The 25,955-nt window shown below is 39.8% G+C and overlaps 1 protein-coding gene across 10 annotated transcripts in view; it reads right to left on the bottom strand.

Moving 5' to 3' along the window:
• Nucleotides 1-25,955, bottom strand: part of dnm1a (dynamin 1a) — a 501,477-nt gene that overhangs the window by 261,668 nt on the left and 213,854 nt on the right. For all 10 annotated transcript variants that reach the window (XM_051931967.1, XM_028809129.2, XM_051931970.1 and 7 more), the window contains exons 11-13: nucleotides 14,283-14,369; nucleotides 9,765-9,835; nucleotides 7,563-7,614 (exon numbers count right to left, since the gene is read on the bottom strand). In XM_051931967.1, coding sequence (XP_051787927.1) covers nucleotides 7,563-7,614; nucleotides 9,765-9,835; nucleotides 14,283-14,369 — 210 coding nt within the window. The remainder of the gene's footprint in view (nucleotides 1-7,562; nucleotides 7,615-9,764; nucleotides 9,836-14,282; nucleotides 14,370-25,955) is intronic.

Raw genomic sequence — 25,955 nt, 5'->3', positions numbered from 1 at the left:
CTCCATAATGTTTGGGGCAAAGAGACATTGTTTTCCTTGATTTCCTTCTCTGCTCCACAGTTTAAAACTGCAAATCAAACAATTCAGACTTGTGATTCAAGTGAACATTGCAGACATTTAAGGTGATTTGCAAACATTTTGGTCACAACATGGACACCCACTTCAGGGCACCATAATATCTGGACACAGCAAGGGCATGTTTATTAAATCCGTCATATTTACCACTTTGTCGCTTATCCCTGCACTATATGTGTCTGGATTACTGTTTGAAACTACATGTTCCAGTTCTTGTTCTTTAAGCGGACAACAATACATAAACCATAATAAACGTGTGTGTTGTGGACATCTGGCTGTCTCAGTGTCCAGGCTTCTTTCCACAGAATTCAAAGAGAATCATAAGGACATTAAAAGACAAGTATTATATCTTACTAGCAAAATACCTGCGCTTTGCAACGGAGAAGTAGTGTGTTAAACAAGTTATGAAAAAGAAAAGGAACATTTTAAAAATAACGTAACATGATTGTCAATGTAATTGTCATAGGCTTATTTTAGTATTGAGAGTGAATTTGATGATTGTAAAGAGTTTAATTTATGATTGTAAATGTTGTGTATGAGAAATGCCCATTTTTAGGATGTAAGGATGTCTTTGTAAACGACGTTGCCAGTTCTGCCTTCGGGCTGTAAAATGACCAAGCTGTCTGCTAAGCTCACTCTTAAGCATGTTAATGTAGAGTTAGCCATGTGAGAAGCAACCAAGTGGTAGGGGCACGGACAGCGACTGTGCGGGAAAAAAGGAAGGAGGACCAGGGGAAACCCTTGTGCATCTCTGCCATGAAATAAATCCTCTGTTAATGGAAATAAGGAATGAAACCACCAAAAGGAGAGGTCAGTTCAAAAGTTCCTTATGGCATAATGGTGAGAACTGCCAAAAACAAGACGTTATTTTCGAAAGTTCGTTACAGGGCATGACGAGAAATGAAACATTACTTAACGTTTGTAAGTACAGTGTAAAGGATGAGCATAGGAAATTTGGGCTTCCTACGTATATTGGAAGTTGCAGAAATAGTGAGGAGGGGTTTCCCCCTATCTGTATATACGACATAAGAAAAAGTTTGGGAACCCCTCTTAATTCTTTGGATTTTTGTTTCTCATTGGCTGAGCTTTCGAAGTAGCAACTCCCTTTTAATATATGACATGCCTTATGGAAACAGTAGGATTTCAGCAGTGACATTAAGTTTATTGGATTAACAGAAAATATGCAATATGCTTCATAACAAAATTAGACAGGTGTATAAATGTGGGCACCCCAACAGAGATATGACATCAATACTTAGTTGAGCCTCCTTTTGCAAATCTAACAGCCTCTAGACGCTGTCCTCCTATAGCCTTTGATGAGTGTCTGATTCTGGATGGAGGTATTGTTGACCATTCTTCATACAAAATCTCTCAGTTCAGTTCAATTTGATGGACAGCCTGCTTCAAATCATCCCATGGATTTTCGATGATATTCAAGTCAGGGGACTGTGACGGCCATTCCAGAACATTGTACTTCTCCCTCTGCATGAATGCCTTTGTGGATTTTGAACTGTGTTTTGGGTCATTGTCTTGTTGGAATATCCAACCCCTGCGTAACTTCAACTTTGTGACTGATGCTTGAACATTATCCTGAAGAATTTGCTGATTTTGGGTTGAATTCATCTGACCCTCGACTTTAACAAGGGCCCCAGTCCCTGGAACTAGCCACACGGCCCCACAGCATGATGGAACCTCCACCAAATTTGACAGTAGGTAGCAGGTGTTTTTCTTGGAATGCGGTGTTCTTCTTCCGCCATGCAAAGCACTTTTTGTTCTGACCAAATAACTCCATTTTTGTCTCATCAATCCAAAGCACTTTGTTCCCAAATGAATCTGGCTTGTCTAAATGAGCATTGGCATACAACAAGCGACTCTGTTTGTGGTGTGAGTGCACAAAGGGCTTCTTTCTCATCACCCTGCCATACAGATGTTCTTTGTACAAATTGTGCTGAATTGTAGAACGATGTACAGATACACCATCTGCAGCCAGATGTTCTTGCAGGTCTTTGGAGATGATCTGTGGGTTGTCTGTAACCATTCTCACAATCTTGCTCATATGCCGCTCCTGTATTTGTCTTGGTCTGCCAGACCTGCTGGGTTTAACAGCAACTGTGCCTGTGGCCTTCCATTTCCTGATGACATTCCTTACAGTTGAAACTGACAGTTTAAACCTCTGAGATGGCTTTTTGTAGCCTTCCCCTAAACCAGGAGACTCAATAAACTTTGTTTTCAGATCTTTGGAGAGTTGCTTTGAGGATCCCATGCTGTCACTCCTCAGAGGAGAGTCAACGGGAAGGAAGCACAACTTGTAATTGACCACCTTAAATCCCTTTATATCTCATGATTGGACACACCTGTCTATGAAGTTCAAGGATTAACGAGCTCATCCAACCAAGTAATCAGCATTGAGCAGTGACAGGCATTCAAATCAGCACAATGACAAGGGGACCCACATTTGTGCACAGCCAGTTTTTCACATTTGATTTAATTTCATACAACTAAATACTGCGTCACTAAAAATCTTTGTTCAGAAAACACAGCAGTACTCAGATGTTCCTAGGAAATGAAAGACGTACCACTGTTATCTTTTTTGTTGAAAGGAGAGTCAATTATTATGCAGGCTGAGAGGGGTTCACAAACTTTTTCATATGACTGTATATGCAGTTTAGGGGGGTACACCCGTTTCCCCCCTTGGGTGTTGCAATAGGACATACCTAAGCTTTGTAAGTACACTGCAAGGAATGAGCACGCAAAATTTCAGCTTCCCACCTATATGGAAAGTGGAAGAACTAGTGATGAGGAGATCGTTCCTCCCCCACACTATGCGACTCTTCAATTACACCCGGGGGGGGGTAAACGTTAACATTATACAATGTTATTGTCTGTTGTACCTGCATTTGTATCACTCTTTACTTTATTGTTTTTATCAGTATGCTGCTGCTGGATTATGTGAATTTCCCCTTGGTATTAATAAAGTATCTATCTATCTATCTATCTATCTATCGATCTGATGAGTCAGTGAGGGCTTTGCCTTTTATATGTATAGATTGAGCGCTAGTATTGTAAGGGTTAAACTAGAAAAGGCTTACAGTTAGGTCCATAAATATTTGGACAGAGACAACTTTTTTCTAATTTTGGTTCTGTACATTACCACAATGAATTTGAAATGAAACAACTCTGATGCAGTTCAAGTGCAGACTTTCAGCTTTAATTCAGTGGGGTGAACAAAACAATTGCATAAAAATGTGAGGCAACTAAAGCATTTTTTGAACACAATCCCTTCATTTCAGGGGCTCAAAAGTAATTGGACAATTGACTCAAAGGCTATTTCATGGGCAGGTGTGGGCAAGTCCGTTGTTATATCATTATCAATTAAGCAGAATTTGAGGTGTGTTGCTTGCATGTGGAAGATTTTGCTGTGAACAGACAACATGCAGTCAAAGGAGCTCTCCATGCAGGTGCAAGAAGCCATCCTTAAGCTGCGAAAACAGAAGAAACCCATCTGAGAAATTGCTACAATATTACGAATGGCAAAATCTACAGTTTGGTACGTCCTGAGAAAGAAAGCAAGCACTGGTGAACTCAGCAACGCAAAAAGACCTGGACGTCCACGGAAGACAACAGTGGTGGATGATCGCAGAATCATTTCTATGGTGAAGAGAAACCCCTTCACAACAGACAACCAAGTGAACAACACTCTCCAGGGGGTAGGCGGGCGTATCGATATCCAAGTCTACCATAAAGAGAAGACTGCATGAAAGTAAATATAGAGGGTGCACTGCAAGATGCAAGCCACTCATAAGCCTCAAGAATAGAAAGGCTAGACTGGACTTTGCTAAAGAACATCTAAAAAAGCCAGCACAGTTCTGGAAAAACATTCTTTGGACAGATGAAACCAAATTCAACCTCTACCAGAATGATGGCAAAAAAAAGTATGGAGAAGGCGTGGAACAGCTCATTATCTAAAGCATAGCACATCATCTGTAAAACACGGTGGAGGCAGTGTGATGGCTTGGGTGTGCATGGCTGCCAGTGGCACTGGGACACTCATGTTTATTGATGATGTGACACGGGACAGAAGCAGCCGAATGAATTCTGAGGTGTTCAGAGGACATACTGTCTGCTCAAATCCAACTAAATACAGCAGTCAAATTGATTGGGCGACGTTTCATGATACAGATGGACAATGACCCAAAACATATAGCCAAAGCAACCCAGGAGTTTATTAAAGCAAAGAAGTGGAAAAGTCTTGAATGGGCAAGTCAGTCACCTGATCTTAACCCAATTGAGCATGCATTTCACTTGTTGAAATGGAATGCTGGGAGTCAGATGAGGATGACAAATGTGTTGGAAAATGAGAACTGTAATAAAAGTAAGGTTTGCCCATCACCGGGTGCTCATTTCACTTGATTTGAGTCTGTGTGTGCATCTCGTGATAAAGCCCGATTCTGCTGCCATTCCCGAGACTCCATTTGCTTTTCTTTGAAGATCAGGTGCCTCAACTTCGCCACTACATAAGCCGAGGTATTTTATGAACTAATGAAACCCACCTGAGGAATCACAAACACTTGTGACACCAATTGTCCAAAACATTATGGCGCCCTAAAATGGGGGGGACCGTGTAGTAAAAGTATGGTAACCAAAAATTCTGCCAATCACCTTAAATAAAAGTCAACAATGTGCAGTTTAATCACAAGTCTGAATTGTTTGATTTGTAATTTTAAACTGTGAAGCAGAGGGGGGAAATCAAAGGAAAAGTGCGTCTTTGTCCCAGACATTACGGAGGGCATTGTGTGTAAAGTGGTGAGATGAAGGTGGAAAACAGGGAGAGACTAGAAAAATATCAGGAACTGTTTGGTTTCTCAGTTGCTTTTACTTCTGGGTGAAGACATTGTTAAGAGAAAATTCCAGGACTTTATACCAAAGAGACTTTGCTCAAAAGTTATCTTGTACTGAAATTTGTTACTTCATAAAAGTATCTCTGCATTGGATTAAGGGGTCTGAGAATGTTATGTAATGTTATTGTGTTACTTTGAACTGCATGTTTATACACTTGATGTTACGCTCTGTGAAATTCACCATATAAAATAAAGGATGTTTTGTTCATAACCCATGTGAATTGCAGTTTTGGACCCTTAGTATGAATTTTTATTGTTGTGTTGTTTATACCGCATCTCCTTATGGTGTGTGCTATAGAAGGCACTATATTAAACAAAGGTGGTGTGGTCACAACACATGGGAATTGTGTTCATCTATTTTTCTTAACAATGTGTTGTCACCTGCGTGTGCTTGGGAGTCAGCATAAGGGCTCTGCTGATGGTAACTACCTGCCGAACCAGGGGTGGGCGCAGTGTTCCAGTGCCTCTTCTCTCCTATCTGCCCTCCCTCCCTCCCTCTGCAGAGCCATTCTATCACTGACATCACTTCCATTGCCTGCCCTCCTGGACCCACCCCTTTCCTGCCTGGAAACCACATGACAGGAAGTTCGGCCATTTTAAATCAGTTCCCATCTGAAAATACGTAATTTTTTTTGCCTTTGTTAAAAGAAACAATTCTTTCATTTATTTCCAAAATAGGGGGTCACAACAGATGTGCCCAAAAGTTTTGCTGTGGTTTCTTCTTTTCTTACAGTGTATGTGTCAAGATTTTCATGTTATGACAATCTGATCTATCTAAAGTTCTGTATTTAATAATGTCGCACAAATGAATCGTATTGTATTTTAACTTTAAGAAACATTATTTGAGGGTGTGCTCTATACACTCAATGGCCACTTTATTAGGTACACTTGTTCACCTGCTTGTTGACGCAAACATCTAATCTGCCAATCACATGGCAGCAAATCAATGCATTTTGGCCTGTGGACGTTGTCAAGACCACCTGCTGAAGTTCAAACCGAGCATCAGAATGGAAAGAAAGGGGACTGAAGTGACTTTGAATGTGGCATGGTTTGCTAGTGCCAGATGAGGGGGTCCGAGTATTTCAGAAACTGCTGATCTGCGTACAACCATCTGTACAGTTTAGAGAATGGTCTGAAAAAGGGATAATATCCAGTGAGCAGCAGTTCAATGCCTTGTTGACGCCAGAGGTCAGAGGAGAATGGCCAGACTGGTTTGAACTGATAGAAAGGTAACAGTAACTCAAATAAGCACTCGTTACAACCAAGGTATGCAGAAGAGCAGCTCTGAGCACCCAACACATCAAACCTTGAAGCAGATGGGCTACAGCAGCAGAAGACCCCACAGGGTGCAACTCCTGTCAGCTAACAACAGGCCACTGGGGCTACAATTCACACGGGCTCACCAAAATTAGACAATAGAATATTGGAGACATGTTGCCTTGTCTGATGAGTGCTGATTTCTGCTGCGACATTTGCATGTTAGGGTCAGAATTTGGCATTAACAACATGAAAGCATGGAGCCATCCTGCCTTGTATCAACAGCTCAGGCTGGTGGTGGTGGTGTAATGGTGTGGTGGATATTTCCTTGGCACACTTGGGGCCCCTTAGTACCAAATGAGCATGCAACTAAATGCCACAGCCTACCTGAGTATTGTTGCTGACCATGTCCATCCCTTTATGACTGCATCTTCTGATGGCTCCTTCCAGCAGGATAATGTGCCATGGCACAAAGCTCACATCATCTCAAACTGGTTTCTTGAACATGACAATGAGTTTGATGGTCTAAAATGGTCTCTACAGTCACCAGATCTCAATCCAGTAGAGGACCTTTGAGATGTGATGGAGCAAGAGATTTGCATCATGGATGTGCATCTGACAAATCTGCAGCAACTGCGTGATGCCATCATGTCAATATGGAACAAATTCCCAGAGGAATATTGCCAGCACCTTGTTAAATCTGTGCCATGAAGAATTATGGCAGTTCGGATGGCAAAAAGGGGTCCAACCTGGTACTAGCAAGGTGTACCTAATAAAGTGGCCAGTGAGTGCATATTATTTTTTTTTAATTGTTATATTTTTTAAAATCAAGCAGGTATGCACTTTGTGAAAAGCACCATACAGAAAAAAGGTTATTATTAAGTGTATATTTGAACTGTGTTCTTGTGGACTTCATTTGAATTTAATTTTAGTCTACCTAAAAATGCATCTTGCTGCAGTGAATTCTATGAAACAAATGTTTTTGTTTGAATGTTTGAAATTATTATGTGTGCTTTACCAGAATCAAAGTGCCCAGTGACGGTGGGATCTGTAAGAGGCGCCATACAATATAATGCACAGAGCTTGGTATGGTCATCCTTTTATAAAGTAAATGGATTTGGCAACTGATTCAAAACTATTACTGGCCACCGTAAATATTCATTGCTGGACATCTGGTTAAATTAGTTAGCATCTCCTTCTTGTCCATAATTTCTGATAGAACACTTCTTGCATAAGATCAGAATCTGGCATGGACCTGTTTAAGAGGCCAGAATTCATTGTACTCTCTTGGTTCTGCTTCTTTACTTTCCCCAGGGAATGACTCCTTCTTACCTGATTTCCAGAAGCTTTCTTCTTGCTCATCTGGCTGCTCCTTTGCTGTGCACTAAAAAAGAAAAAAATATTCACACGTTACCAGACTTGCTTAATCCATACCATCATCATGGGGAGACAGAGATTATACTAGCAGCATTGAGAACAAGGAAGTGATCACCCTGGACAGGGCACTAATTTATTGCAGAGAATGTTCTTTCAACAATGGGGGCACTGTACTGTATTTCCAACATTATTATCCTCAATACAGGAACCCCTCAAGGACGTGTTCTGAGCCCTCTGCTGTTTTTTTCTTTACAGCTTTGATTGCATGGCCACACACAACTTTAACTCCATTGTGAATTTTGCTGACGACACTTTCTAACAATGATGACATGGCCTGTCTGGAGGAGGTGGAGAACCTGGCATTGTGGAACCAAGCAAAAGGACCAGGTGTTGGATTTCAGCAGAAAGCAGCAGCAGTACTTTACACCAGTCCATATCAATGGGGCTACAGTGGACAAGGTTAGCAACTTCAGGTACCTTGGACTTCATATCTCTAAGGACCGGACATACATTCAGCATATACAATCTCAGGTCAAAAAGGCAACGCATCATCTGTACTACAGTGGGTATAGAAAAGAATCCCCCCCTTTGAAATATTCCCATTTTGTTTGCTTTACAGCCTTAAATGAAAACACACAACCCAATATTTTTTCCAGCTTTACTCACTCAATGCAATCTCTAACATCCAAGTGAAAGATATCACAGCTACAGTTGAGAAGAGTAATTTCTTTCACTGACAAACCATCTAAGGCAGTGGTTCCCAAACTCGTTCCTGGGGACCCATTGTGGCTGCAGGTTTTTGTTCTTATCAGATTCACAATCTGTGATAATAATTGATAACAACTGATCTAATTTAATTAGCTGGTCGATTCTCGTATTCTGCAGTCAGAAAAACACAATAATATGGCTTTTACATTTATAAGACATTTAAAAATATTTTATTTTTTTCGAAAGCTATAAATGCTTAACTCTCTTTTGTCGTTTCCCTTGAATTTTCCCCTTTTTCCTGTGTAGTTTGCTCCCTTCATTTAATCCTAATAGTGACAACAGCAGACACCCGGGATGATGAAAGCTGCAACGATGTAAGTGTCAGACACGCTAATTAGAAAATAATCAATTAAATAACCAGAACACCTGGAAAGGCAGAATGAAAATTAGGTTGAAAATACTGCTAACAATTTAAAAATACTACATATTCCCCATATAACTGCTTATTACATTTTAATAAAAATCGACCAAACTTAGTTTGTAATTTCTACAAAACACAGAAACAGGGAAATAACGACTCACTTAATTAGGCTAAGAGTCCAATGAAATACGGACGTTGGTGGGAACAAAAACCTGCAGTCACTGCGGCCCACCAGGACCAAGTTTGGGAACCACTGACTAGGGCATTCAGCAACCCACACGTTGAAAAAACACGGGTGTCAAACTCCAAGGCCTCGAGTGCCGCAATGGCTGCAGGTTTTCATTCTAACCATCTTCTTCATTAGCCACCAGTTTTTGCTAATTAACTTTTTTTGCCTTTGTTTTAATTGACGTGACTCAGACCCTTCAGTTGTTTCTTTTTCCTTAATGAGCAGCCAAACAACAAGGAGACAAAAAACATGAGCAGCTCACCTGTGCCCATCACACAGTATCTGAAAATAATGAAAGGTGAAGGTCTCAGTAAGGCTGATCTCTCAGGACACCAAAACATTTTGACGATGTTCTTAGAAAAAACAGAAGAATCAACAGATTTGGAAATGTCTGCTGTGTCAGAATTAGAGCAGCAACAAGCCATGGAATTAAATAACGGGTTTAATTAACAGCAAGAGTTTTACATTAAGAGATCAGCTGAAGTTTGAAATCCAAAATTTAGCTGGTCATCTGTTGGCTCGTTTCACGTCTCATTTCTGTTTGGCTGCCATTTAATGAAGAAACAAATCAACTCAGAGGACTGAATCCTTAAAAACAGGGTGATCAAAATGAAGGGAATACAAGTTAATTAGCAGTGAAAACTGGGCACTGATTAGGAAAAGGGTTCGAATAAAAACCTGCAGCCACTGCGGCCCACCAGGACCGAAGTTCCACACCCCTTATTTAGAGCATATGCAATACATATTTTATTATTCAGAGTGGTTAAAAGAACAGATTAAAGAATAAAAGCAAACTCACTTGGCAAATCCAATAAAGTCTTCATGGTTCGTGTTCATGTAGGCCAGCTCAATGTCTATAAGCAACATTACCTGGTCAAAAATGAAAGGCAAGTCATTACAAAACTATCTTCACTTATATGTATTAGAATGTAATCAACGTCTGAGCACCACATAAAAGCAACTTCCTTATGCTTCATCTCATCCTAAAGTTACCACATCGAATGATTAGATGAAAAGAAAAGGTGCTCTCATCAGACTGGACTGCCAGCACAAACTCCATTATAGAAAAAACAGGATGGGGTAGGCGGTCAGTTGGCTGAGGTCTCCAGGAAGTGTCCTCCATAATGTTTTGGAACAAAGACCCATTTGTCCTTGATTTACAGCTTTGCTCAAGAGTGTAAAATTACAAATCTATCTATCTATCTATCTATCTACAGTATCTCACAAAAGTGAGTACACCCCTCACATTTTTGTAAATATTTTATTACAGGTATATCTTTTCATGGGACAACACTGAAGATATGACACTTTGATCCAATGTAAAGGAGTCCGTGTACAGCTTATATAACAGTGTAAATTTGCTGTCCCCTCAAAATAACTCAATACACAGCCATTAAAGTCTAAACCGCTGGCAACAAAAGTGAGTACACCCCTAAGTGAAAAATGTCCAAATTGTGCCCAGTTAGCCCTTTTCCCTCCCTGGTGTCATGTGACTCATTTGTGTTACAAGGTCTCAGGTGTGTTAAATTTGGTGTTATCGCTCTCACACTCTCTCATACCTGTCACTGGAAGTGCAACATGGCACCTCATGGCAAAGAACTCTCTGAGGATCTGAAAAAAGGAATTGTTGCTCTACTTAAAGATGGCCTCGGCTATAAGAAGATTGCCAACACACTGAAACTGAGCTGCAGCACGGTGGCCAAGACCATACAGCGGTTTAACAGTACAGGTTCCACTCAGAACAGGCCTGTCCATGGTCGACCAGAGAAGTTGAGTGCATGTGCTCAGCATCATATCCAGAGGTTGTCTTTTGAAAATCGACGTATGAGTGCTGCCAGCATTGCTGCAGAGGTCAGCCTGTCAGTGCTCAGACCATACGCCCGCCGCACACTGCATCAAATTGGTCTGCATGGCTGTCGTCCCAGAAGGAAGCCTCTTCTAAAGATGATGCACAAGAAAGCCCGCAAACAGTTTGCTGAAGACAAGCAGACTAAGGACATGGATTACTGGAACCATGTGGTCTGATGAGACCAAGATAAACTTATTTGGTTCAGATGGTGTCAAGCGTGTGTGGCGTCAACCAGGTGAGGAGTACAAAGACAAGTCTGTCTTGCCTACAGTCAAGCATGGTGGTGGGAGTGTCATGGTTTGGGGCTGAATGAGTGCTGCTGGCACTGGGGAGCTACAGTTCATTGAGGGAACCATGAATGCCAACATGTACTGTGACATACTGCAGCACAGCATAATCCCCTACCTTCGGAAACTGGTATCCCAACAAGATAACGACCCCAAACACACCTCCAAGACAACCACTGCCTTGCTAAAGAAACTGAGGGTAAAGGTGCTGGACTGGCCAAGCATGTCTCCAGACCTAAACTCTATTCAAACGGAAGGTGGAGAAGCGCAAGGTCTGTAACATCCACCAGCTCCGTGATGTCGTCATGGAGGAGTGGAAGAGGATTCCAGTGGCAACCTGTGAAGCTCGTGTGAACTCCATGCCCAAGAGAGTTAAGGCAGTGCTGGAAAATAATGGTGGCCACACAAAATATTGACACTTTGGGCACAATTTGGACATTTTTCACTTAGGGGTGTACTCACTTTTGTTGCCAGCGGTTTAGACATTAATGGCTGTGTGTTGAGTCACTTTCAGGGGACAGCAAATTTACACTGTTATACAAGCTGTACACGGACTACTTTACATTGTATCAAAGTGTCATATCTTCAGTGCTGTCCCATGAAAAGATATAATAAAATATTTACAAAAATGTGAGGGGTGTACTCACTTTTGTGAGATTATCTATCTATCTATCATATAGTGTATTTCCTACCTATCTGCTATATAGTGCATTTCTATAGTGCACTCTATGATGTTTGGGACAAAGACACATTTTTCCTTGCATTGCCCCTCTGCCCCACAGTGTCTCGATGCATGCTCAATAATCCAGGTAAGGAGATTCTAGAAAGTTAATTCTGTTCATCTGGACATAGTTTTTTCCGATATGTTTCATCACTCATCCAAGTGACTGCAGGTTTTTCCAACCTTATAAACAGTACCTTGGCATAATGACCGAACTAGCACCATTGACTAACAATGGGCCGTTTGATCAATGAAATGCAAATTGTCCATTGATCAATTGCCATGAATACCAGTCACGGAGAGTTGGGGAACTCGCCACCTCGTCTCCAAACTACAACACTACTCTGCTCCTCTTCTCACTTTATAATATACTAGCCATGATACAGAAAGCATTTGATAAGGTGCTAAATGAGAGGTTGGGCATCAAATTAAAAGAAGTGGGAGTTCAGGGTAATGTTTTTAGATGGGTGCAGAATTGGCTCAGATACAAGAAGCAGAGGGTGATGGTGCGAGGAACCTCATCAGAACTGACTAATGTTAAGAGTGGTGACCAGCAGGGGGCAGTGCTAGGGCCGCTGCTATTTTTAATATCTATAAATGATTTAGATAGGAATATAAGTAACAAGTTGGTTAAGTTTGCAGATGATACCAAGATAGGTGGATTAGCAGATAATTTGGAATCCGTCATATCATTACAGAAGGACTTGGATAACATACAGGCTTGGGCAGATTTGGGACAATTAAATTTAATGTCAGCAAATGTAAAGAATTACACATAAGAAGTAAAAATGTGAGGTTTGAATACACAATGGGCGGTCAGAAAATCGAGAGTCCACCTTATGAGAAGGATTTAGGAGTCATAGTGGACTCTAAGCTATCGACTTCCTGACAGTGATCAGAAGCCATTAAGAAGGCTAACAGAATGTCAGGTTATATAGCGCCTTGATGTGTGGATTGCAAGTCACAGGAGGTTCTGCTCAAGTCTTTATAACACACTGGTGAGGCCTCATCTGGAGTCCCGTGTGCAGTTTTGGTCTAAAAAAAAAGGACACAACAGCACTAGAAAACATTCAGAGAAGAGCAACTAGGCAGATTCCAGGACTACAGGGGATGACTGATGAGGAAAGATTAAAAGAGCTGAAAGTTTTAACAGCTTAATGTCAGTAAATGTAAAATATTACATGTTGGAAGTGAGGTCTGAATACTCAATGGAAGGTCGGAAAATAGAAACTACACCTTATGAGAAGGATTTAGAAGTTGCAGTGGACTCAACACGATCAACTGCCAGGCAGTGTTCAGAAGCCATTAAGAAGGTTAACAGAATGTCAGGTTATATAGCGCCTTGATGTGTGGAGTACAAGTCACAGGAGGTTCTGCTCAAGTCTTTATAACACACTGGTGAGGCTTCATCTTGAGTACTGTGTGCAGTTTTGGTCTCCAGGCTACAAAAAGCACATAACAGCACTAGAGAAGGTCCAGAGAAGAGCGACTAGGATGATTCCAGAGCTACAGGGGTTGAATTATGAGGAAAGATTAAAGGAGCTGAGCCTTTACAGTTTAAGCAAAAGAAGTGTTTAAAATTATGAAGGGAATTAGTCCAGTGGATCGAGATGGTGACTTTAAAATGAGTTCATCAAGAACACGGGGACACAGTTGGAAACTTGTTAAGGGTAAATGTTGCACAAACATTAGGAAGTTTTTCTTTACACAAAGAATGATAGACACTTGGAATAAGCGACCAAGTAGTGTGGTGGACAGTAAGACGTTAGGGACTTTCAAAACTCGACCTTGATGTTTTTTTGGAAGGAAATAAGTGGATAGGACTGGCGAGCTTTGTTGGGCTGAATGGCCTGTTCTCGTCCAGATTGTTCTAATGGTACTTGTTGAAGACTTGTAATACAATAATTAAAAAATATTTCCTATCTCTTGCCGTGTGTGTCCCTTCAACACCTTTCCTCTATATTCTCCCTTTCTGAAGCGTGTTCCCATAATGCCTGTATCTTTATTTTTGAGGCACCTTTCTCGCCTTCTGTCTGCTTTTATTCTTGCCGTCCTTGAAGGTGACTCCCTCATTGTGCTCATTTACTAACCTCTCTTCATCGGCGCTCCCTTTCTTCACTGTGTTCCCATATCGCCTGCTTCTCAGACCCTGTCATTGTTTTTGATGTGCCTTTCTCGTCTCCTGTCTGGTTTTATACTTGCCCTCTTTGAAGACGACTCTCTCAGCGTGCCTCATGCACCTTTACTCCTCCTTGTGCGTCTCATACTTGCACTTCCTCTTTTGTCGCATCACCAAAGACAAACTAACCAATCAGATTGCACAGAGTGACTGGACACATAGACCTTAGTGTTTTATTACATGGTAGATAAAGTTCGCCTGGGCCCAGATGCTAAGTGCCCCTTGTTGGTAGCTTTGGGAACTGGACATGGAAGTTCAATTCTGAAAGCCGGTACACCCACCTGATCTTTGGTTCTGCTCTCCCGGTCCCTGATATGTGTGGTTACAATGCGCTCCATCTCTTCACGTAGTCGTGGATATTGCCCCAACTGCAGGGGAGACATAAAAAAGAGACCTGTGGGACACTGAGTGACACGTAACATGGGAGACAGGCAGGAATGGGCAGAGCATCGAGACTGTTAGCATTGCAAAACTGGTCATTGGAACTCAAGCTTGTACCCCATTCAGGCACACAAAGAAGGAGACTTTCTACTTTCAAGTTCTATCCGTTCATAAGATTTTTAATGTATATTTTGTGTTGCACATGGAAGAACCTGATTTCTGAGTTTGGGTCAGTTATTGGATTTACATAACGTCAAAAGTATTCCTCGACAGAAACGTTAACATCCTGAAAGGCATTTTCAGATAGCATCAGCAAAAAAAAAAAAAAAAAACTTGAAATGTCATGGAATTGCAGGATATTGAGGAGACTGAAGCAAGTGACATCACAAGCTGACAAAACTTGACAACACCGGACAGGCATAGTTATTTAGAAACATGCCAAGAGACAGTTTCAACACCCAGCACCTTATACTGGCTTGTTCTTCAGATAGACTGTGGGATACGGTACCTCCTTCAAATCTGGATGGGTGACTGCTAGAAGACGGGGTTTGTGTTTGATGTTGGGATGCAAACAATCATCATTCTGTCTCCTCTCTAGGATACATCTGAATAGCTTTAGCAAAACATCTGTTTGTTCTCCGATGTTCATGTGGATAAAAATTAACTGTTATTTTGAACAACAGACTTCATGGAAATGAAACAGAAAGAAGTTCAACAACTGCCCATCGTAACACATATTCTTAATTTTTTGAATCTATCTGTTGAGACTAACATTTAATGAATTAGCTATCATGTAAGGTTAAAGGACTGTCAAGCATGCACATTGGATGACTCCCTCACAGGCTCAGTCGACAGCTGTGTTTTTAACTTAGCCTTAGTGTGTGTGTGTGTGTGTGTGTGTGTATGAGTGTGTGTGTTCACTCTGTAATGGACTTGCACCCAGTCAAGTGAGTGATCCTGATGATAATGACAAGTAAACAAAGATATTAAAAAAAGAAACACTGACATAAATAATACATAAAGTCCAAGGAGGTTCTGCTCAAGTCTTTATAACACATTGGTGAGGCCTCATCTGGAGTATTGTGTGCAGTTTTGGGTCTCCGGGCTACAAAAAGGACATAACAGCACAAGAAAGGGTCCAGAGAAGAGCGACTAGGCTGATTCATGGGTACAAGGGATGAGTGATGAAGAAAGATAAAAAGAGCTGAGCCTTTAATGGAGATGAAGAGGAGACCTGACTGAAGTGTGCAAAATTATTAAGGGAATTAGTCCAGTGGATCGAGACGGTGACTTTAAAATGAGTTCATCAAGAACACGGGGACACAGTTGGACACTTGTTAAGGGGAAATTTCACGCAAACATTAGGGAATTTTTCATTATACAGAGAAATACAGACACTTGGAATAAGTGACCAAGTAGTGTGGTAGACAGGAGGACATTAGGGACCTTCAGAACTCAATTTGACGTTATTTTAGAGGAATTCAACGGATAGGACTGGCCAGCTTTGTGGAGCTGAATGGCCTGTTCTTGTGTAGATTGTTGTAATTTCTAAACTAATACAAAAATAGAATTAAAATACAATTTTGGGGATTCATGCCCTGAATGATGCATTAGTGAGCAAGAAAATCATTTGAAGGGAAAGGAAAAGCAGTCATTAATCTAGGACGCACAAAGCTAAATTTCTCCCTGGGGACAAATAAAGTCTATCAATCTATCTATCTAAAGGTGCTATATAAATAAAATTCATTATTATTATTATCATCTGTTATATACTGCTGCCTTTCATATCTATCTATCTATCTATCTATCTATCTATCTATCTATCTATCTATCTATCTATCTATCTATCTATCTATCTATCTATCTATCTATCTATCTATCTATCTATCTATCTATCTATCTATCTATCTAGTGGTGCAGTAGTAGTGCTGCTGCTTTGCAGTAAGGAGACTGTGGAAGATTGTGGGTTCGCTTCCCGGTTCCTCCCTGTGTGGATAGTGCTTTGAGTACTGAGAAAAGCGCTATATAAATGTAATGAATTATTATTATCTATCTATCTATCTAAAGGAGCTATATAAATAAAATTTATTATTATTATTATTATGTTATATACTACTGCCTTTCATATCTATCTATCTATCAATCTATAGGTGCTATATAAATAAAATTTATTATTATTATTATCTGTTATATACTGCTGCCTTTCATATCTATCTATCTATCTATCTATCTATCTATCTATCTATCTATCTATCTATCTATCTATCTATCTATCTATGTTATGGTGCTTTTCATATCTACTCTCTCTATATAAAATTTTAAGCCTAAAGTGCTTAACGATATTATATGACTTTTTATGTCACAATTTAAATCGGGCTTATTTTAAAACCATCATATATATGTTTGGTATCATTCTTTTCAGGAATTTATCGAACTTGTGATGTGATGTTAGATTTTCACGTTCTTATTCCGTTTTTAAATTATAAACTAAAAAATATCAAGAACTCACGTCCCACGAGACGAGACTTTGTGTCAAGAGATTTAACCACGCCCAGGGCCAGAAATAAAAGACAAAGAGTAGGACAGCTGCTGTACAGGCTTTTAAATGTTCGAAGCAGATCACATGTTACAGCAGCTGATCAAGCAAAGAGGAGGTAAAAAAAAAAAACTGTTTATTTCCCATTGTATCACCGTTTAAGAGGGGGTTTCGGAGAAGCCCCCTCTTCACAACACGAGCGGCAGAGATGCGATGAGGCTGCTGAATAGCGCAGGCCGGTGGGGCTGGCAAGCGAAGTGAGCAGGGGGCGAACCCCCTAGTATACCTATAATTTATATGCCTTTAATTTTCAACAGGCACAATAATACACGCTGTATGTTTTGGTGGAAATTCTATACTCCTATGACCAAAAAAATCAGCAGGCTTCACAAATAACAAAATGGGACTCACCTGCTCTGTCCACCAATTAAGGAAAAAGTGACAAATAGAAAACATTACTGTGAAATAATGTTGATTGGCAAACCAATGTAAATTCAGAAATGACTCTGTACTGTAACTACTCGATTCACTTTCTACAGGACAAGTATTGCAGTTTTGTAAAGAGCTGAATCATTGTGGAGCAATATACATGGAATAAAACACTTTTTGTACCCTTTAGATGAGTAGCTGGATTCTCCTGATTGGTAAAGTATTCTGCAGTGTTGAAAAGCGCATTTTTGACAACCCTCAAAATCAAAACACAGCACAATAAAGTTTACAAGGCGTCTTCTTCTTTAATGTCACTCGATTGCAGTCTGTCCTCATTATCCTGCAATTTTTTTCTTATCATAACATTTATACTGTATTTACTCGTGTACTATATATTGATCTTTTGTATGTTATTCAGCCCCCCTCACCCAAATACTTAGAAAGCAAACAATAATTAGATTTGTGAGGAAATACAGTATATGGTCACTTAAAAAGATTCCAAATTTCCTTTTTTTTTCATTACAATTTTTTTTCAGGATGCTGTTTTATTAATTAATGATCAGGCAAAAAAAGCAAATACTGTTCCATGTTATTTAATATGTGAGCATTTTTATGTACTCAAAATCAATTCTAGATAGTATCACATGCAAAACATTCTTGCAACTTGGACATCATTAACAGCATTAAATTTCCGCCACAAAGGTATCATGCAAACCAAGGCGCATCCCATTTGTGGGAGTCAAGTGCCCAAGCTGGGGTCTGCACCTTAGGCACGAAAGTGTCTGCAACAAGGCCTTCACTTAGCATCCAGCTAACCAGTGCAATGCAGCAACAGTTGTTTCAGTTTGCAGGAACGTGACATCGACCTCCATGCATGAGTTCACCGTGTCGGAATGGGCCAGCTAGACCCATTGTACCCAAATGTTGTAGCAGGCAAACATGCAGACTGGAAAAGCAGGCGGGAAGACGTGCATGCACAGGAAAAGGAGAAAACTATTTACAGAGGTAGAAGACAGCTGAGTGGGAAGGAAGAGGGGACGGAGAGGATGTAGGAATGAATGTAGGGAGGTACAGAACTTCTGGACATGTGACCTCCTGCGGATTTTGATTTCCAGGAAAAAAAAACTCCCTTTGCTCTCTATAACTGGAAGGGGTGGGCCTCATGAATTTGAATAGTTCTGCTGCGGATAATTGTGACAAAATAAAGTGTTCTTTTTCCTAAAATGAACCAAAATATATGCTGGAGAAAATTTTGAAATATACCCTTAGTCTACAAACATACACACAGAAATGATGAATGTCATAAATATAACAAAGTTATCACAAAACTAAACTCTTACATTTGGCCTTAAAGGAATATTCCACCCAAACAATGACATTTTTTAAAATATTTTATTTAATATCCTGCCTAAAGATAGGCCTCTCCCCAGGCAGTCTGACCTCAGACTTCACAGGCTGGCTTTGAATTGCACAGACTATAAATGGGGAACTGGCTTTTAAAGGAATACTCCTTCTAAAAATTGATATTACATATGTATCCGAAATACATTTTTAATTTCACATTTTTATGAAGAACGAGAGGAAAAAGTTTATAATGCAATAAAAACCAACGGCAACCCATGAACAGGAAAACGTCCATGGAAAAAAAAAAAATCCCACGTCCAGTTGTATGTATTGAGGACAGGACTCTTGATCAGTGAATGATTGGGAGAGACTGGTCTTCAATTCAAAAGCACTGTCATGGATGTGCATCTGAGGAACATCTTCTTCTCTAACCATGGGTACATAATACTCCCTTCTGTAGCAAAAGGGGGCGCTGTTGCTATCAGTCTCATGTTTTTTTCTCCTCTGCTTCAGTGAGAAAATGCCCCTTGAGGGCAATTAAACCCCACCACTTCTGGCTGAAGGGCTATAAAAGTCCAACACCTCCAGATATCTCATGTAGACCTAGACTTGCCAAATGATGGAGCTCCCTGTGAACAACCCGCTCTTAAGAGCTATCAACGATAGTTAAGCTGAGAAGGATAGATTGTTTCTGTTTTGTGCTTTTGTAAGCCTAGTTTGCTTTACAGTTATTTGGAATTAAAAGGAGCAACCCGGCTGGCACCCCAACACTTCTTGGGACTCACCCTGTATTCATTCCACCGATCCACAGCACAGTATTATGGGAAAGGCGTTTTCTTGTTTTACGATGTAAGCTGCTTTTTCTGTTAATAATCTTTCAGTAAAAAATGCATGTGTTGCAGACATCTTGAGCATACAACTGGATGACACACATGTGGATTACAAAACACGGGTAATGTGAGAATTTTTTTTTTCTTTTTTAAATGTGAGGACATAAGAAATTTGTCGATGAGGGGAGACCATTCAGTTACTCAAGACATAGCTAATAACTAAGCTGTCCCATGTTTGTTTTCAACATTGTTTGCTGTTCTGCAGAACAGGTTGCCATTGGGATCTATTATGTCATGTTTTTCTCCTACTCTGCATCAAAACATGAGATTAAATTTATTTCTCGGTCATCACTACAAAGTACCTGGGGAAAGTAACATATAAAAAGCATAATTGTTTTGAATGCAGTATTCCTTTAAAAGCCAGTCCACCATTTTATGCCTATGCAGGTCAAACCCTACCTGTCAGGCTGCCTGGGATGAGGCCAATCTTTAGGCAGGATATTAAATAACAAATTAAAAAATATCTTTTTTTGGGAGGAGTATTCCTTTAAAAGCCAGTCCCCCATTTTGTGCCTATACAGGTCAAAACCTGCTTATAGTGTGTGATGTCAGGCTACATGGGTTTGAGGCCTATCTTTAGACAGGATGTTTTCAGATAGGAGGCGATAGCTCCCTGGTTGGAATAACTTCTTTTTAATTGTGGCGTTTTAAGTAACCTGAACCTAAATAGATATATTATAATGAGGCATTATCCCTCCCATAGTGATATGGCGGTAAGAAATCACATAAGAGAAAATAACTTAACTTTCTTTAATGACGATATCTATCTATCTATCTATCTATTTACACAGACGAGGAAGCCATAGCAAGACTATTATCGCAGTGGGATCTCGATGTATACAGTCTGCCATTTTCGTCACTGCGCTGGAAGGATTTTCAGGATCGGATGATGTTATCTCCCATCCGTCAGTCGGCTTCAAAGGTGTGCTGGGCAATGTTCCAAGGCTTTATACTCTTTCTCCATGTGCAGGCCCTCACTTAGGTAAATCATGCCATTCCAAACAAGAAAAAAAGAGGCATGCTGACTCTGACACACAGAAATAGTACAAGGCCCATTTCGCAGTTGTCCCTTTCGTGTCTTCTAATGCTTGCCTAGCAGTTCTGAATGATGAGCCCCTGTGTGCTAAATCTGGCCTTGTGTTAGCTGTACAAGTGTGAAGAAGCAGATTTATAAAATATTTTTTGTACAGAGCACAGTGACATATTAAACATATACAGTACAATTCCTCTTAACTAGCCTCGCATTAACTGGCAGACGGATTAACCGGCCTGTTAAAATAAAATAAAATAAAAAAAAAAACTTTTTAATCCTGAGTTCTTCTTTATATCATATGTATGCACTTCCTTCTTTCCTTCATGAATTTTCCACGGTGCCTTCTTCTTTCTACCTGGCGGCTCCCCTGCTTCTTCCATCGGGCTTCACAACAGGGGAGTCCCCCTAGCTGCAGGTGCAGCTGCCTTCCAAACTGGTCTGGACCGAGACTTGGGTTCTTTCCCCAGTGGCCAGGGCGCACACGCTGGGGCTAAGCCAGCCCAAAGCCTCTACGACTGCTGCTGCCTTTCGATGGCCAGTCGTCTTCAATACCGGTCACTCCAGCTCCGTGATCGCTCAGCTGGAGCGACCGCTTTCTTCAGCCCCACCGAGTGTCGGCCAAACACTCATCTGCAGGGGTTCACCTCCAAGCTGCCTGCCTTTGCTCCATCGAATCTGCTCTCTCTTGCTCACTCACACTGGCTTTCCTCTATCTGCTTTCTTCTCCATTAACCTCCCATTCTTTCCTGTTCTCCCTTCTATTTATCACGGGGATGTGGATCAGATGTGGCAATTAGCAGTTCCCGTGAACAATTACTGATGCAGACGACTCCTCACCTGTGCACTTAAGCTAAGATCGCCCGCATCACAAATTTCCCGGGAACCGATCGGCCATACATACTCGCTAAGCAGCGGTGATTATTTATTTAAAAAGTGGCCTTTTTGGCTTGAGCTGTGGACCCGCTACACCACACTGTCCAGTCGTTGTACAAGAAAAAAAACGGATGAAGCCTTGTGGATATGGTTTCTTCAGGAATGTCGAAGAGGTACAGTACATACCTTAGAAATATTTTTCTACATGAAAATAGGTATGCATCGGATTAACCGGCCAAAACGGCAACCGGCCACGGGTCCAGTTCCGAGGTGGCTGGTTAAGAGAAATTGTACTGTAAACTTATATTCTGATTACACAGGATATTACATAACATATCAAAAATATCACTTTTGGGTATAGTTTTCCTTTAAAAGCCAGTCACCCATTTTGAGTCTATGTAAGCCAAAGCCTGCCTGTGGAGTGTGAGGTCAGGCTGCCTGGAGTGAGGCCCATCTTTAGGCATGATATTAAATAACATATAAAAAATGTCATTTTTGGGAGGAGTACTCCTTTAATGTAATAGTGCTAAATGAATGAACACTTTCAGGTTAAAGTTGCTCTCGATTTATATCCATAAAGCTCATTATCAAAGGTCCCTAATGTTTCTCCACTCAAAAAGAGTTTTCAGTTAAAGCCCGACTTCTTATTAAAGCTATTCAGCGACTGCTGTCAGTTGATTATATTGTTTTGTACAAATCCACAGGAGATCAGATTATCCCTTTTACCCAGATAAGAAGCAATAGTGCTTAAAATGAAAAACAAACTTAAAAAAGTGTAAAAGTGCTCTATGTTAGTCAATGTGTACAAAGCGACTCCTGCCTGCCACCCCTTTTCAACTCTTTCAAAAAGAAAAGAATTCTTAAAAAGAAAAAAAAAAAGATGCAAAAAAAAAATGGATCGGCTTACTAACTACAAGGACGTCAGCACCATTCCCCACCCAGAAGAAAATGAATAAAACGAACAAAACAAAAGAAAAATGCTGAATTACTGAGTGCAAAGGAAAATGCGAAAGGAAGTACGATTACTTAAATCGCTTGCCATTTTTTTTTTAGCATGAACAGTAAAAGTTGATGAAATTAAAAAGAAGGGAACAGAAAGCACCTGAAAGTAGGGATAGACCGACAGCACATTCTATCTCGGTGAAATCACTGAGGTTTAAAGCCCAAAGGCCCACACTTGTCATCCAAAGGGCGCTGCACAAGGCAAGTCTATTTTTATTCATTTTCATAAAAAGACACAGCAGACTAAAAGTCAAGGAGATCACTCTTCTAAACACCTGCCATCACTGAGGCTGGCTGCTCCTCTGTTTCAACACTTATTTACCAACACCTTCATAATCCAGGGACAGATGTCAGGTTCTTGTTGACTGACTTTAGCTCTGCTTTTAATGCAGAGCTCCTACATAAGAAACTCACGCAGTTCGACCTTCCATTGGATCACAGGCTTTCGTACAAGTAGGAAACACTACAGGAGCAGTTTGGCATACCCGTCTGACCCAGTAACCTTAGTACTGGTGCACCGCTGGGATGGGTCCTTTCCCACTTCATACAAATGACAAGCCTCTGGTGATGCGTCTGTCAAACTTCTTAAATTTGCAGATGACATCCGACTACTGGGCCTCATTTCAAAGAATGATGAGTTCAGGTCCAGACAAGAGGTGGAACATCTGACATTGTAGTGCAACTGCAATAATTTGGACCTTAACATTCAGAAAACTTAGGAGATGGTGACAGATTTCAGGAAACAGTCACCTGCTCACCTATCACTTGCTATAAATGACTCAGCCGTTGGAATGACAGAATCTTCACAAAACCTTAAGTGGGACAATAACATCATGTTTATTATTAACCCTTTACACTCAGCCCCATTGTTTCTGATCCACCAGCGATACCACACCATAATGTAAAATCTGAAAAACCTGCATAAAATCGTTCGTTTACTCACTGCTATAATTAAATTGTAGTGTTTTGTCATTAAAATCATGCAGATACTACGATGCATCTTTTTCTTTCTTCCCTCAAAGATGGCCAAATTGCTGTATCGCCGCAACCCCTGCCCTAACCGCCAGGCTTTCTTGAATGTCCTAATTCAGTTACTTACAATTTGACAGACAGACTTGTACAGAGTTTTTGTGAAAAGCCAAATTTCCTCCCTCTATCTATCTATTATATAGCACCTTTCACATATCTATCTATTATATAGTGCCTTACTCATCTATCTATTGTTATATGGTGCATTTCCTATCTATCTATCTATTATATAGCACCTTTTTGTTATATAGTGCATTTCCTATCTATCTATTATATAGCACCTTTCACATATGTATGTATCTATCTATCTATTATATAGCACTTTTCACATATCTATCTATCTATCTATTTTATAGTGCCTTACACATCTATCTATTGTTATATAGTGCCTTTCCTATCTATCTATCTATTTATCTATCTATTATATAGCACCTTTCACATATGTATCTATCTATTTATCTATTATATAGCACTTTTCACATATCTATTTATCTATTTTATAGTGCCTTACTCATCTATCTATTGTTATATAGTGCCTTTCCTATCTATCTGTCTATTATATAGCACCTTTCACATATCTATCTATTATATAGCACCTTTCACATATGTATCTATTATATAGCACTTTTCACATATCTATCGGTCTATCTATTTTATAGTGCCTTACTCATCTATCTATTATTATATAGTGCCTTTCCTATCTATCTATCTATTATATAGCACCTTTCACATATCTATCGTTCTATCTATTTTATAGTGCCTTACTCATCTATCTATTGTTATATAGTGCCTTTCCTACATATCTATTATATAGCACCTTTCACATATCTATCGGTCTATCTATTATATAGTGCCTTACTCATCTATCTATTGTTATATAGTGTCTTTCCTATCTATCTGTCTATCTATCTATTATATACTGCCTTACTCATCTATCTATTGTTATATAGTGCCTTTCCTATCTATCTATCTATCTATCTATCTATCTATCTATCTATCTATCTATCTATCTATCTATCTATCTATTATATAGCACTTTTCACATATCTATCTATCTATCTATTATATAGTGCCTTACTCATCTATCTATTGTTACATAGTGCCTTTCCTATCTATCTATCTATCTATCTATCTATCTATCTATCTATCTATCTATCTATCTATCTATCTATCTATTATATAGTGCCTTACTCATTTATCTATTGTTATATAGTGCCTTTCCTATCTATCTATCTATCTATCTATCTATCTATCTATCTATCTATCTATCTATCTATCTATCTATCTATCTATCTATCTATCTATCTATCTATCTATCTATCTATCTATTGTCTACTAAACAGGAGGGGTGTTTCAGCTCTCAAATGATGCCAATCCATTTTCTATCTTTTCCACTTTCTATATTTCAGATTTTTATTTTGTGTAAAGATGTTTTTGAGTCTTGGAACTATTGGTGTTGCAATTTGGACACACAGTATCATTTCTTTACCACCTGTATATACTCTGACAGAGTGAGATCTGCCCTTCACACCTAGTGGTCTTCAATGATGGATACGTATACTATAGAAACATATTTAATAACAAAAGCAGAGAAGAAGAATCCTGGTTGTTTTTGCTGCTTCAAAATAGCAAAACTAGACTTATTGCTTACAGATATTTTATAACATTTTTTTCTGGCTGTTTTTGACACATTTGGTGACATTTTTATAGTGTTTGGAAGCTTATTCTAATACATATGGAAATAAAAATAGCATTCAAAGTGTCTTTTTTGGATAAAAACATTACTGAATTTCGCAGCTTATTCTGATGTAACATATGTGTACATTATAATTAATTCTACAGCTGTAAAACTACGGAAAGGAAAAAAGTCGGACCTGTATTTTGAGGGGTAGAACATGAATATTGCGTGAAGTATGATGATGTTATAGCCAGTTAAAGTAGCAGAAAATGGCAAAAAAAAACAATAAGCCTGAGTTTAAAGTCAGTGAAGGTTCTTTTTCCGTCAGCTGAGGAAATTCAACCTCCCGCAAGTAATATTGGTCCAATTCTATCCAACCATCATCCAGTCCATTCTAACCTCGTCTAGAACTGTCTGGTTTGGTGCTGCCTCTGTCCAAGCTCGGGCTGATCTGCAGCACATCATCAGAACCTGTGAGAAGATTGAAAGCTGTAACTTACAACACAATGAAATCCTGGGTAAGGAAGTGGGCTGCAAAGATCATTGCTGATCCAACTCACCCAGGGCCTCTGGAAAATGCCACCGTGCAGTGAACGCAAAAGCAACATGTCACCTAAACACATGCAGTTAGTCTGACTAAGCGGGTCTAAGCTTCTACTCAGGACCTTCTGCAGAATAGACTACCTGACTTTTAATATCCTGCCTTATCTGTTCATTTTTGTATCACTCTTATATGCTGTATCATATTTGATCTTTTTA

Source organism: Erpetoichthys calabaricus, chromosome 9 (genome assembly GCF_900747795.2).
Source record: "Erpetoichthys calabaricus chromosome 9, fErpCal1.3, whole genome shotgun sequence".
Classification (NCBI taxonomy): Eukaryota; Metazoa; Chordata; class Cladistia; order Polypteriformes; family Polypteridae; genus Erpetoichthys; species Erpetoichthys calabaricus.
This window is presented reverse-complemented; position numbering and strand designations above follow the sequence as displayed.